Source organism: Cricetulus griseus, chromosome 8 (assembly GCF_003668045.3).
Source record: "Cricetulus griseus strain 17A/GY chromosome 8, alternate assembly CriGri-PICRH-1.0, whole genome shotgun sequence".
Lineage (NCBI taxonomy): Eukaryota > Metazoa > Chordata > Mammalia > Rodentia > Cricetidae > Cricetulus > Cricetulus griseus.
This window is the reverse complement of record NC_048601.1, coordinates 61,557,652-61,571,831: the sequence shown is the minus strand read 5'-3', so window position 1 is coordinate 61,571,831 and position 14,180 is coordinate 61,557,652. Positions and strand designations below refer to the sequence as shown.

At 37.1% G+C, this 14,180-nt stretch overlaps 1 gene segment (V, D, J or C); it reads left to right on the top strand.

Annotated features, from left to right (window-relative positions):
• Positions 1-7,055: 7,055 nt before the first annotated feature.
• LOC100765688 lies at positions 7,056-8,550 on the top strand (the record flags this gene model as incomplete). The annotated part of the segment is given in 3 exon segments: positions 7,056-7,104; positions 7,229-7,505; positions 8,529-8,550. Coding segments are annotated over 3 exon segments (348 nt in total), but the record flags the coding sequence as incomplete, so codon positions are not given.
• Positions 8,551-14,180: the final 5,630 nt, after the last annotated feature.

Genomic DNA, 14,180 nt, shown 5'->3' with positions numbered 1-14,180 from the left:
GGTGAGGGGAGGGAGAGGGAGAAGGGACTTACATGTGAAACAAGCTTGTTCCATAACTTGAACTAATAAATAAATAAAAATAGATAATCTATGCATCTTTCTTTGGGCCCCCCTTGTTACCTAGCCTTTCTGAGGCTATGGATTGTAGCCTGTTTATCTTTTACTTTATACTTATTATCTGTGTTTTTCTTTTCATGGCTGGGTTACTAAACTCAGAATGATTTTTTAAAATAGTTCTACCCATTTCAAATACTATAATGTCATTGGTTTTTACAAATGATCAATATTCCATTGTGTAAATGTAGCACATTTTATTAATCCATTCTTTGGCTGTTGGGCATGTAGGTTGTTTCCAGTTTTGGTTATTATGAGTAATTGTGCTATGAGCATAGTTGAGCAAGTGTCCTTGAAGTATGATTGAGCATCCTTTGGGTATGTGGCCAATACCCAAGATTCGTATAGCTGTGTCTTGACGTATATTAACTCCCAATTTCCTGAGAAAAAATACATTTAATGAAAGGGGTAAATTTCCTTCTTCTAGCTATGTTTCTATTCATGTGATAAAATACTGTTCAAAACAACATGTAGAGGAATGGGTTAATTTGGCTCACAAGTCCAGAATATCACCCATCATTGAGGGAATTCATGGCCAGGACTCAATCAGGAAATTGGTGACAGGAACTGAAGCAGAAACTATAGACTAATGTTGCTTATTGGCTGTTCACTATGAGTTGTTCAGTTACCCTTCTTATATTTTACAGGACCACCTGCTAGGAATAATATCTCTCTCACTGCACGGGACCATCCCACCTCAATCCTCAGTAAAGAAACCTTTCTACAGCCTTGTTCATAGGCCAATCTGATGGAGACACATCCTTAACTTGGGCCATCTTTTCCTAGATGAGCTCAGCTTGTATTAAGTTGATAAATCCACCACAATATGGCTATACCATTAAAATTATAAGCCACTGATGCAAAATCCTAACATATAAACATAGAAGAAAGACATATATTCACAGATTGGAAGAATCATTACTGTAAACATGTGTATTCTACCTAAAAGGTTTTAAAAATTCATTGTAATTTCTATTAGAATTACAATTATATTATTCATGGGACTTGTTAAACATTTAAAAATAATATGCAATCACAAAGCATTCTGAACATCCTTATAACATTCAATTAATTTGAAGCATGAATGACAAAACTAGAGACCTGGTTTACTTTAGCTTTAAATATATTTCAAAGTTTCAGCAAGCAAAAGAGTATTGTAATGACATAAACATATAGATTAATGGAGTAGTAAGGCTAGAGGTAGGCTGTAATTTTTTTTTTCTGATGAAGCAATGAACACACAACTGGGAAAAGGTCATCCTTTAATAATTAATTAATTTTATACATTTATTTCTTTTTAAATCATTCTATTTAAATAAAAACAATCTTAATTCATATTCCTATACCAGTTCCCTCTTTCTCTCATCCTCTCATTTCCACCACTAAGCCCCCAAAGCAACTCCCATCCACTCTCCAGAGAGGGTGAGGCCTCCCATGCTGGAATCATCAAAGTCTGTCAAATCATTTGGGGCAGGACTTAGGCCCTCCTCCATGTATCTAGGCTGAAAAAGTATTACCTTTTAATTTATGTGCATATGTGTCCTCTGTGTAAGAGCACATGTTGCAAGAACCCACAGGTGCAAGAAGATGTCCATGGATTCCCTCCAGTGGGAGTTACAGGCAGTTGTAGCCACCAAATGTGGGTTATAGAAAACCCAAATCATGGATTTTCTGGAAAAGCAGCAAGTATTTTAACCACTGAGGCAGTTTTCTAGTCCTAACTATAATGCATGACTTTTCTGTACTGCCTCTGTAGGCATCTCTTCCCAACTTCAACTTAACTTCAAATATCCATAGAAAGGAGTTTGCTATTCTGACTCCATTGATGGTAAGCATTTGACATTTATTCCTCTTTCTTCTCTGGTGCCATCAATGATAGACCTCCCTAGAATTAATTGATATTTGTGATGTACAAATGATACCTGCCACAGGTGAGTCACAATTAGTTTCAGCAAAGATTCTTAGCTTCAATTTTGCAGGCATTCTGTACTAACTTTCACTTTAATTTTTTAATTTTAATTTTTCATTTATAACTTCTTTTCTTGCTTTATTAGTTATTGAAACTAAGTTTTCTCCTACAATTTATCATGACCACACTTTCCCTCCTTTTAATAATCCCCCACTCCTAAACAGGCTACCATTTTCCCCATATCCATTGCCTTCATTTTCTTCCAGATAGGAGCAGACTTCCAAGAGATAACAGCCAAACACAACACAAAATGTGTGTAGGAAGACAAGGTAAAAGGTCTCTTATTAAGGCTGAATGAGTTAATCCAAAGGAGGAAACCAGTCTCAGGAATAGTCCAAAGCATCATAGACATCCCACTCAAAGTGTTGGCAGTTCCCATATCACACCAAATTAACCATAATCTGTACATAGAGGACATGGTGCAGAACCACACAGGCTGCCTTCTTACTGCTTCACTCTGTGAGCCCATACGAGCCTGCCTTAGTTCATTCAGTGTGCTGTGTTTTCCTGGAGTACCCTATCTCCTGGGATTTCTAAAATCTTTCCATTCTCTCTTCCTTCTGATTCCCTAAGCTTTGAGGGAAGAACCATTGGTGACCTCCAATTAAGACTTTGTGTCCACAAACACCTAGTGGGAGAATCTTTTTTTCTGAAATGTGTGATCAAAATCACTTTAAATTCAGTGGACATGAATGTATTTAAAGGAAACAAATGGTTCCAGAATAGTGGGGCTATTGAGGGTGTCAAACTTAACTGTGGCCCATTTGTTCACATGCCACAGAAAAACTAGGGTGAATGAGTCAGTGGGGTGGCATCAGCTGATAGAGGAGTGTCAGCTCTGGGAATATTTGGGATGAGGAGGATGAATAAGACATGCCAGAGTGGTAAATGCCATGGTCCTCCGCGCAAAACATAGATGAAAAGAAATGGTTTAATTTAAGGTGTAAGTTAAAAATAAACCCAAGCTATCAGCTAAACACTGATTAATATTGTTATGTGGAAGCAACTACTGGAACACAGGGAAACCTCACCCACAGGGCAGCACTTAACTTACCTTACTCCCCATCCAGCACTGCAACCTAAGTGTCCTCTGGCCCTCCTCTATTTGCTTAACTCACATCTATGCCATTTAATGAAAATGAAAACCCAGAGCATCAACTTGGAGTGCTAAGGCTTTATTTACCATATGGTTTATATTCCATCACTGAGGTAAGTCAGGGCAGGAATTCAATACAGAAAACTTAAAGCAGAAAACACAGAAAATGGAGTACAACCTAAGACTACCTAACCTGGAAAAGGATTGTGAACACCGAATAAAAATAAAAGGACACAGATTTCTGGAAATCTTGGAAAATGAACTGATTATCCAGCAGTGGTCACCATGGATACATGTTTTTCAAATTAATTGTCTGCAGCAGGACAGACATTTTTATAATGCTAGAAAAGATTACTGATTACAATCATAGGTTACTGATCCATTTAGTAAGGAAGAACATCTCCAAGGTGTCAACTCACTTCTCTGAAAGCAGCTTGGTCATGATCCTGTAGAAGGTGGTGACCCTGCTAATTCATTGTTTTCTGATGAGCCTAAAAGCCTCTCCCAATATGTTGTCTTGAACAGCAAAATTCATTCTGGGGGAAGGATTCACCTGACTTCAGGTTTATATACAACAGCTGAGATGCCCCATGTACTGCATTATTTATGTCAAAACTAAATAGCACAGGAAGTGTAGACCTTATAGAGGACCAAGGTAAACTATCAAGGCACACTTCACATGAGAGAATCTAGTGGCAGGGAGTGGATATTTTCCAGAAAATTTCTTTTACAATTAAGTAAAAGTTGTTTTTTGTTTTGTTTATATTATTGCTGTGAGTTTTTACTCTAAAATACTTTCCTTTCACCATATATTTGTCCTTGTATATAAATCAAACAATTTATAATGAGAAAATATTAGTGGGGAAAGCTAAAATAAAATTTAATTCCTAAGAGTTCCAAATCCATAACCTACCACTGGTATGATATATATTCTATTATATATTCTATTATCCTTAATGTTAATTCTGCAAAGATGACAAAAGTTTAAACCGATGAGATTTGGCACAAGAAACAAGAAAGGTGTTTGAATATCAAAATCTAATAATTTATAACATATGAATCAATATAACATATCAATCATATATTTAGGAGCAACCTCTGAATCAAAACAATAGGCAGAACAAATACTTGCTTTGAGGTGGTATTTATGTTACTGAGTCAGAGTTAGCCAGACACTGCACACAATTGTAACTGTGAATGTGAGCATATGTCATAGAAAGAATAATAATGGGAATATTACATGTGGAAGAAAAATGTGAGATAATCTCATATTAATCATGCCACTCAGTCCTGTTACTCCTTAGCATTTAGCTATGATTCTTATCTTCAGATCTGTGTATAATGTTTCATATTGATGACTATTGAATTTTTATTAAAGAACAACTGTATAGATTTGTGATTGTTACATAAGTAGTCTTTATGTTCTAGGTTTAAGGAAAATTTAGTACATGTACTGATTTATTTATTTGTATCTGTGGGTACATATAGATGGAACATGTATAATAAAAACCCAGAATAGATATTGGAGTTCAACTTGAAGACCAGAGAAGCAAAGCAACCAAGCCACCAGAGAGCATTCACCTCTAGCAAGGAACGGGTTCCTATCCTCAATGTGTCGTGGCAGAGTGCACTAATTGCTCTGAGACTGATTAGTGACTAAATCCTGCATGAGACCATGGGCTCCCTCTCATATACCTCTCTAGTGCTGAGGTTAAATTCTTGAGCTCTGTTTCACTTTAGAAAGATTCACTCTCATGTTTCCCTGGGTGTCCTCGACTCACAGAGATCCATCTGCCTCTGTCTCCTGAGTCTTGGGATTAAAGGTGTGTGATACCCCTGCCCACCTTCTATTGATGTCTAGTGTGATTGATTTGTATTCTGATCTTCAGTGGCTTTATAAGATTATAAACAATATATCATCACTTGTAAACACATGGATATCATTACTTTCTGTGAAATTTGACCTCTCCATCCACCAGGTTGATTTTTGGATCAAGCTCTGGTCATCAGGCTTGTTAGTGTATGCCTTTACCAACATTGAGCCCATATATTTTAGGTTTGTGATAGTTTAGTGACGATAATATGAACATCGAAATGTTCAAGGTGTGGAGCAAATAAGCAAGACAACAGTCATACAACTGACAAATTATTAGGTAAAGGCCAAAATTGTTCCAGTACTTACCTTTAGAAACAAAGATTCATCAGAAGACATAAAACATGAATTCCTGACTGGACATGAAAACTGAACACTGCATGTGACAAGGAATGTGTGACCCCAGGGGTATATGGATATCTATGAAATATACATGATACATATGTATATCATGGTTGAAGGTTCTCTGAGCATAGTGAGAACAGGGGCAGAGTGTGAAACTGAACCGTAGTCATACAAAGAGTGGCTTGGATTTAGCATTCTTGAAGACTTTCTCTTTGGAATATTTTTTTTGTTGCAGTAATATATTTAGTAAAAGGTTTGTGTTTATTGTCAGTGAGTCTTTATTGAATGTGTACTGATTTAAGAGAGTATATTTTCGTCATGAGACCTGAAACATCTCTGCTTAATTATCTTATTTGAAAAAATATATTTTATTCTATATGCATTGGTGTCTTGTCTGCATGTATGTCTGTGTGAGAGTATCAAACTTTACAGTTAAAGACAGGCATGAGCTGCCATGTGGGTTCTGGGAATTGAACACAGGTTCTCTGAAGAACAATCAGTGTTCTTAACCACTGAGCCATCTCTCTAGGCCCCATTTCATTTCTTACACCACAGAATAAACAAAAAAAGATCTATGGAAGACACATGGTTTAAAATAGATATATATTTTAGTTAAGGAAATCTTGAAACACAGATAAAGTGTATAGAATTATACTATGTGTGAAAATATTTTTTAACAATATTCACAGAAATATTTGTGATTTGAATAATTAAGACATCTTAGCCTGGAATTTAATTGCAAATTGTTGTCTCTGCCACATCACTCACAAAAACATGAACTTGATATACATTAAGTACTGAGGCAAGTCACATTTGAGTATATACAAAAACATTTTTAAACAAGAACCCCTGATGCTTATTCTTTTATTGGAAAGGAGTAGGAAAGAATAATAAACAAAGCAGGAAAGATACCATTTATTAGAAGACAGTTAAGTGGAGGGTGGCATATGATCTTATGGATAGTCTCTACCTGGAAGATTATATATAGTACAGCTTTACATATATTATCTATTCACATATTTTCATCTAATATTAAATTTAAAATTATTTTTATCCTATCAAAAATTAATTTAAAAATTCCTTAATTATGTTCATATTTTCATATCCAACCCCCATTTCCTCACCCTCCCATCCTCCCCTCTTTTTGTTTATCAATATATATTATTGTGTATTTTCCCACCATGGATTGATGGTATAGGAGGGTAACCAGAACACAAAATTCTGGGAAACAGGCCAAAGAAATCTTCCTAGCCTCAAGACAATGCACATGACCAAATGATGGTGACTTCTGAAATATCTTCAAATTTCAGGAATTGCCCTTGTTAAAGATGGACAAAAATGTGAGGTTTAAAAGAAACACATGCCACTGACCATTTATAAACGAAAGATAATCTAGTCTTAACAAAGCAGCATCAGTCTCTCCTCTGAGTCCTAGAGAGAAACACCCTTTTTTTGCAGAAAAATGACACAGTGCCCTGAACAGGCCCAGAGGCTCATACAGGGTCAATTCCTGAGGAGAAAGAGCCCTGCAGCTGTGCCCACATAATCTAGACCCTGCTGATTTGCATACAACAGAACATTCCACTGTTCTGAGGACTTCTTTATGGGTTGGTCACACACTGTGCTAGAAACAGTCCTATTAAGAACACAGCATAGGCATGAGGGCTCCTGCTCATCTCCTGGGGCTGCTGCTGCTCTGGATCCCAGGTAAGGAGGACAGCAGTGCTTGTCTCAGTGTGGTCAGTGTTGCCTGGCTGTCAGGGAATTCTATGAAGGGACCATAAAGACAGAGTTGAATAGTTTTTATTGTGTTTTCTCTGGTTAATTCCAGGTTCCAGTTGTGATATCCAGTTGACCCAGTCTCCATCTCAGACTGTATCACTAAAAGACACAGTCAGCATCAACTGTCAAGTCAGTCAGAGACTTAGCAGAACATTAAGTTGGTATCAGCAAAAACCAGGGCAATCTCCTAAGCTCCTAGTCTATGAAGCATCCAGTTGGTCTCCTGGGGTCCCCTCAAGGTCCAGTGGCAGTGAGTCTGGGACAGATTTTACACTCAGCACCAGCAGTTTGGAGCCAGAAGATATTGGAACTTATTACTGTCAACAGTACTGGAGTTATCCACCCACAGTGGAACAAATCATAGCATAAAATGTTGAGCATAGCTGAAGTGTGAGCCTGAGATACCTCAGCTGCTATTCTTGGTGACTCTACCTTCTGAGATCATTATTCAGTTAAAGTTGGATTTGAAGTGCACTGAGTGTCTATGGAGGTTCCTCCTTTTTCTCATTTCCAAAAACAAGGTCTTACTTCTGATTTAGTAAAAATACATTTCAGTATCCATGATGATTTAGATCATAGACTCTATTTGGATTCATGACAGAATTAAAAATTCAAGGGACATTTAAAAAAGAAAGAAGAAGAGTAGAAAACTGACAGTCTACAATAAAGCCTCCTAGCAGGAATTTATTGACACATACTAAATTCTTGTATATGTATGTGTGGCACTAGGACTTACACAAATACTAGGCTGAAAGATAGATAGTGGGACAACAAATAGACAATAAAGCTGACAAACTTCCTGAGTATGAAGATGGTAAGTTTTTGGCCCCTTTGTCACATTCCTCATCTGATTCTAAGGAAAGGTTTAAAGACTTGGGGGGTTTTCTTCTTCCAGCAGGATCCCCAAATATCCTTCAAGTTCAAGAATGGATCAAGATATGTTTTTTCAAGGTATTGGGTTTATCAACATCCATGTCTTTATTCAGGTTGACCAAACCTAAATTAAGGGATGGAGACTCTCAATTTACATAAAGCCACCAGCCATGAAAGACATCCAATTCTTCATTTGGATTCCAGGGGTCATATTCATTATCAGTCTTGGACAAGGTTGATTTTATTCACTAAGTATTTTTTTATCAAGTAGCTTCCAACTTATATGTTACCATATATTACTTTATTATTGTCATCTTATTGTATTCTTTTTTCTAAATTTTTAAATTTGAATTAGAAACAAGATTGTTTTTCGTGTCAATCCCAGTTCCCTCTTCCTCCCTTACCACCCCCAACCAAAACCCTACCTATCCCATACCCTTTCTGCTCCCCAGGGAGAGTGGGGCCTTCCATAGGAGGTCATCAGAGTCTATCATATCATTTGGGATAGGGCATAAGCCCACCCCTATGTGTCTTGGCTCAGGGAGGATGTGGAATGAGCTCCCAAATCCACACCTATAGTAGGGATAAATATTGAACTACTACAGGAAGTCCCATAGATTTCCAAGGTCTCCTTACTGAAACCCATGTTCCTGGGGCCTTGATCAGTCCCATGCAATTATCGCAGCTATCAGTCTGGGGAACAAGAGTTCCCTGTTGTTCAGGTCAGCTTTTTCTGTGGGTTTCTCCAGCCAGGTCTGCACCCCTTTCTTATCACTCATTCTTCTCTGCAACTGGATTTCATTTCAGTCCAAGGTTTAACTGTGGGTATCTGCTTCTACTTCCACCAGCTGCTGGATGAACACTATAGAATGGCATATGAGACAGTCATCAATCTCATTATCAGGGGAGGGCATTTAAGGGAGTCTCTCCTCTGTTGCTTAAATTGCTAGTTGGTGTCATCTTTGTAGATCTCCAGACCTTTCTGTAGAGCCTGATTTCTGTAAACCTAAAATGTCTCCCACTCTTATGGTATCTCCTTTCTTGTTTTCTTCTATTCTTCCCCCAACTCAACTTGTTGCTCCCTCGTGTCCTTCTCAACACTCCTCTTCTCCCTGTCTCATTCGCCTAGCTCCCACCCCCCCTCCTCCCTTGATCCCAATTTGCTCAGGAAATAGTGTCCCTTTCCTCTTATCCAGGGGACCATGTAAGTCTTTCTTAGTATCCTCCTTGTTTAATATCTTCTCTGGCAGTATGGATTGTAGGCTGGTATACTTTTACTTTTTTCCCTAAAATCCACATATGAGTGAGTACATACCAAGTTTGTCTTTTTGTGATTGGGTTACATTGCTCAGAATGGTTTCTTCTACTTCCATCCATTTTCCTGCAAATTTCAAGATTCTATTTTTTTCTGCTAAGTAGTACTCCATTGTGTAAATGAACTGCAGTTTCTCTATCCATTTTTCAGTTGAGGGGCATGTAGGTTGCTTTCAGGTTCTGGCTATTACAACTATTGCTGCTACGAACATCTTTGACCAGATATCCTTGTTGTATGAATGTGCTTCTTTTGGGTATATGCCTAAGAGTGGAATTGCTGGATCTGGTGGCAGATTGATTCCCATGTTCCTGGGAGTCACCATACTGATTTCCAAATTGGCTGTACAAGGTGGCACTACCAACTGCAAAGGAGGAGTGTTACTCTTTCTCCATATCCTCTCCAGCAAAAACTGTCATTGCTGTTTTTGATTTTATCCATTCTAACTGGAGTAAGATGGTATCTCAGAGTTGTTTTGATTTGCATTTCCCTTATGGCTAAAGATGTTGAGCACTTTCTTACGTGCCTTTCAGCCATTTTAGATTCCTCTATTGAGAATTGTCTCTTTAGTTCTGTACCCCACTTTTTAATTTGATTGTTTGGTATTTTGTAGACTCGCTTCTTGGAGTTTTTTTTGTATATTTTGGAAATCAGCCCTCTATCAGATGTGGGGTTGGTGAATAACTTTTTCCAGTCTGTGGCCTGTGTTTTGTCTTACTGACTGTGTCATTAGCCTTAAAGAAGCTTCTCAGTTTCAGCAAGTCCCATTTATCAGTTGTTGATCTTAGTGTCTGTGCTACTGGTTTATTGTACAGGAAGCATTCTCCTGTACCAATTAATTCAAGGGCATTTCCCAATTTGTCTTCTAATAGGTTCAGTGTGGCTTGATTTATTTTGAGGTCTTTGATCCATTTGGACTTAAGTGTTATACATGGCAATAGACATGGATCTAACAGCATTCTTCTACATTCCAGTATCCAGTTATGCCAGCACCATTTGTAGAAGATGCTTTCATTGCTCCATCTTATAAATTTAGCTTCTTTGTCAAAAATCAAGTGTTTGTATGTGTGTGGGTTGATATTTGGGGTTTTCAAGTCTATTCGATTGTTCTACCTGTCTATTTTTATACCAATACCAAGTTGTTTGTAGGACTATAGCTCTGTATTGCATCTTGAAGTCATGGATGGTGATGCCTCCAGAAGTTCCTCTATTGTACAGAGTTGTTTTGGTTAACCTGGGTCTTTTGTTTCTCTGTAAATAGTTCAGAAATGTTCTTTCAATGTCTGTGAAGAATTGTGTTTAGATTTTGATGGGGATTGCATTGAATCTGTAGATTGGTTTTGGCAAGTTTGCCATTTTTACTATGTTGATCCTACCTATCTAAGAGCATGGGAGATCTTTCCATTTTCTGGTATCTTCTTTATTTTCTTTCATTACAGACACAAAATTCTTAGAGTATGAGTCTTTCACTTTTTTGGTTAGCCTTACCACAAGGTATTTTATGTTGTTTGTCACAATTGTAAAGTGTGATGTTTCTCTGATTTCTTTCTCCACAAATGTTTCACTGTATATATTAAGGCTACAGATGTTTTTAAGTTAATCTTGTATCCTCCCACTTTGCTGAAGGTGTTTATCAGCTGTAGGAGTTCCCTGGTAGAATTCTTCAGGTCACTTAAGTGGACAATCACATCATCTGCAAATAGTGAAAGTTTGACGTCTTCCTTTCTGAATTGTTTCCCCTTGATCTCCTTTTGTTTTCTTATTGCTCTAGGTAGAAATTCAAGTTCAATACTTCTTGTCCCCGATTTTTGAGGAATTGCATTGAGTTTCTCTCCATTTAATTTGATGTTGGCTGTTGGCTTGCTGTATATTGCTTTTATTATGTTAAGTTATTTTCCTGTTATTCCTGATCTCTCCACGAACTTTATCATGAAGGGATGTTGGGTTATGTCAAAGGCTTTTTCCACATATACTGAGACAATCATGTGTTTTTTTCTCAGTCTGTTTATATGGTGGATTATATTGATGGATATTCATATGTTGAACCACACTTGATTCACTGGGATGAAGCCTACTTGATCACAGTGGATGATTTCTTTGATATGTTCTTGGATTTGATTTGCCAGTATTTTATTGAGTATTTTTGAATCAATATTCATGAGGAGTATTGGTCTGTAGTTCACTTTCTTGGTTGTGTCTTTGTGTGCCTTGGGTTTCAAGTTTATTGAAGCCTTATAAAAAGAGTTTGGCCATAACCCTTCTGCTTCTATTGTGTGGAATACTTTGAGGAGAATTGGTGTTAGCTGTTCCTCAAATTTCTGGTAGAATTCTTGGGCATTTTTTGGTTGGTAGACTTTTGATGACTGCTTCTCTTTCATTAGGGCTTATAGTTCTATTTAAGTTGCTTATCTGTTCCTGATTTAATTTTTGTAAGTGAAATTTTCTAATTTTGAGGAATACAGGTTTTCAAATTATAACATGATGATTCTCTGGAATTCCTCTGTGTCTCTTGTTATGTCCCCCTGCTTCATTACTGGTTTTGTTAATTTGCATGTTAATGCCGTCTGCCTCTCTGGGGTGTACTGGGATTCTTTGTGTTCTAGAGCTTTCAATTGTGCTGTTATTTGTCTAGTGTTATTATTGTCCTGTTTCTTCATGTGGGCACTTAGCACTATGAACTTTCCTCTTAGCACTGCTTTCAAAGTGTCCCAAAGTTTGGGTATACTGTGTCTGAATTCTCATTGAATTCTAGGAAACCTTTAATTTCCTTTTTTTTTTATTTTTTCCTCTACCAAGGAATTGTGCAATTGGGTGTTACTTAATTTCCATGAATTTGTAGGTTTTCTGCATTTCGTGTTGATGTTGAATTCTAATTTTAAAGCATGGTGGTCTGGTAAGATACAGGGTGTTATTTTAATTTTATTGTGCCTGTTGATGTTTACTATGTTGCCAAGTATGTGGTCGATTTTAGAGAAGGTTCCTTGTTGTGCTAAGCAAAAGGGATATTGTTTTGTATTTGGATGGGATGTTCTATAGATGTCTGTGAAGCCCAATTGGGCCATAACTTCTATTAGTTCCTTTGTTTCTTTATTAAATTTTCTGTCTGGTGTTCCTGTCCAGTGGTGAGAGTGGGTTTTGAAGTCTCCCACTATAAGTGTGTATAGTTTTATGTGTGATTTGAGTTTTAGTAATGTTTCTTTTACAAAGGTGGATGCATTTCTATTTGGGGCATAAATGTTCAGAAGTGAGACTTCCTCCTGTTGGATTTCTCCTGTGATGAGTAGGAAGTGACATCCTTCATCTCTTTTTATTGATTTTTAGTTTAAATTACAATTTGTTGGATATTATTATTGCTACCTTCGCTTGTTTCTTGGGTTCATTTAATTGGAATATCTTTCCCAACCCTTTACTCTGAGGTACGATCTGTATTTGCAGTTGAGATGTGTTTCTTGTATGCAGGAGAAGGTTGGATTCTGTCTTCTTCTCGATTCTGCTAACCTGTGTCTTTTTATATGTGAGCTAAAACCATTAACATTGAGGGATATTAACTAGCATTGATTTATTATTCATTCTTGTTTGTTTGGATTTGGTGGTGGTGGTGAAAATATGTGTGGGTTTCCATCCCTTTTTCCTTCTTTCTGATAGCAAAGTGGGATTATTTATTTCCTATATTTTCTGGTTGTAGTTAAATTCCATGGGTTGCAGTTTTCCTTCCAGAACTTTCTGTAGGATTGGATTGGGTGATATGTATTGTTTGAATCTTGTTTTGACATGGAATATCTTGTTTTCTCCATCAATATTGATTGAAAGCTTTGCTGGTTATAATAGTCTGGGCTGTCATCCTTGGTCTCTTAGCGTAGGTAGAGTATCTACCCAGGACTTTCTGGCTTTCAGAGTTTCCGTGGAAAAATCAGGTGTAATTCTGATAGGTTTGCCTTTATATATTCCTTGATTTTTTCCTTTGGTGCTCTTAATATTTTCTCTTTATTCTGTATGTTTTGCGTCTTGGCTATTATGTGGTGAGGAGACCTTTTTATTGTTCCAGTCTATTTGATATTTTGTAGGCTGGTTGTACATTCATTGGCATGTCTTTCTTTAGGTGGGTAAAGTTTTCTTCTATGATTTTGTTGAATATGTTTTCTGTGCCTTTAAGTTGGACTTCCTCACCTTCTTCTATACTTATTATTGTTTGGTTTTATCTTTTCACGTTATCTCATATTTCCTGAATATTTTGTATTAGGGAATTTTTGGACTTAAGATTTTCTTTGGTAGATGTATCCAAACACCTGATATTCTCTCTTCCATCTCTTATATTCTGTTGTTTATGCTTGCATCTGTAATTCTTGCTCATTTACCCAGCATTTCTATTTCAATCATTCTCTCAGATTGGGCTTTCTTTATTCTCTCTATATGAGTTTTTAGATCTTGACCTGTTTCCATGAAAGATTTGTTGACATCTAATATTTTTGATATGTATTTTCTTCCATTTCTTTTTTTTCAATTTTTATTTGAATTAGAAACAAGATTGTTTTACATGACAATCCCAGTTCTGTTCTCCTTCCCATCCTCCACTAGCATTCCCCCCAACTAAAACCCTACATATAACATATCCTATCTTCTATTCTTCCCCTGACTCAAACTTTCTGCTCCCTCCTGACATCTGCATGCTTTCTCTTCTTCCACTCATTCTCATAGCTCCCTTCCCCCACTTCCAGTGCTCTCAACTTGCTCAGGGGCACTTGACCCTTTCCCCTTCTCCATGGGACCATGTATGAATATCTTAGGGTCCTCCTTGTTTACTAGCTTCTCTGGAAGT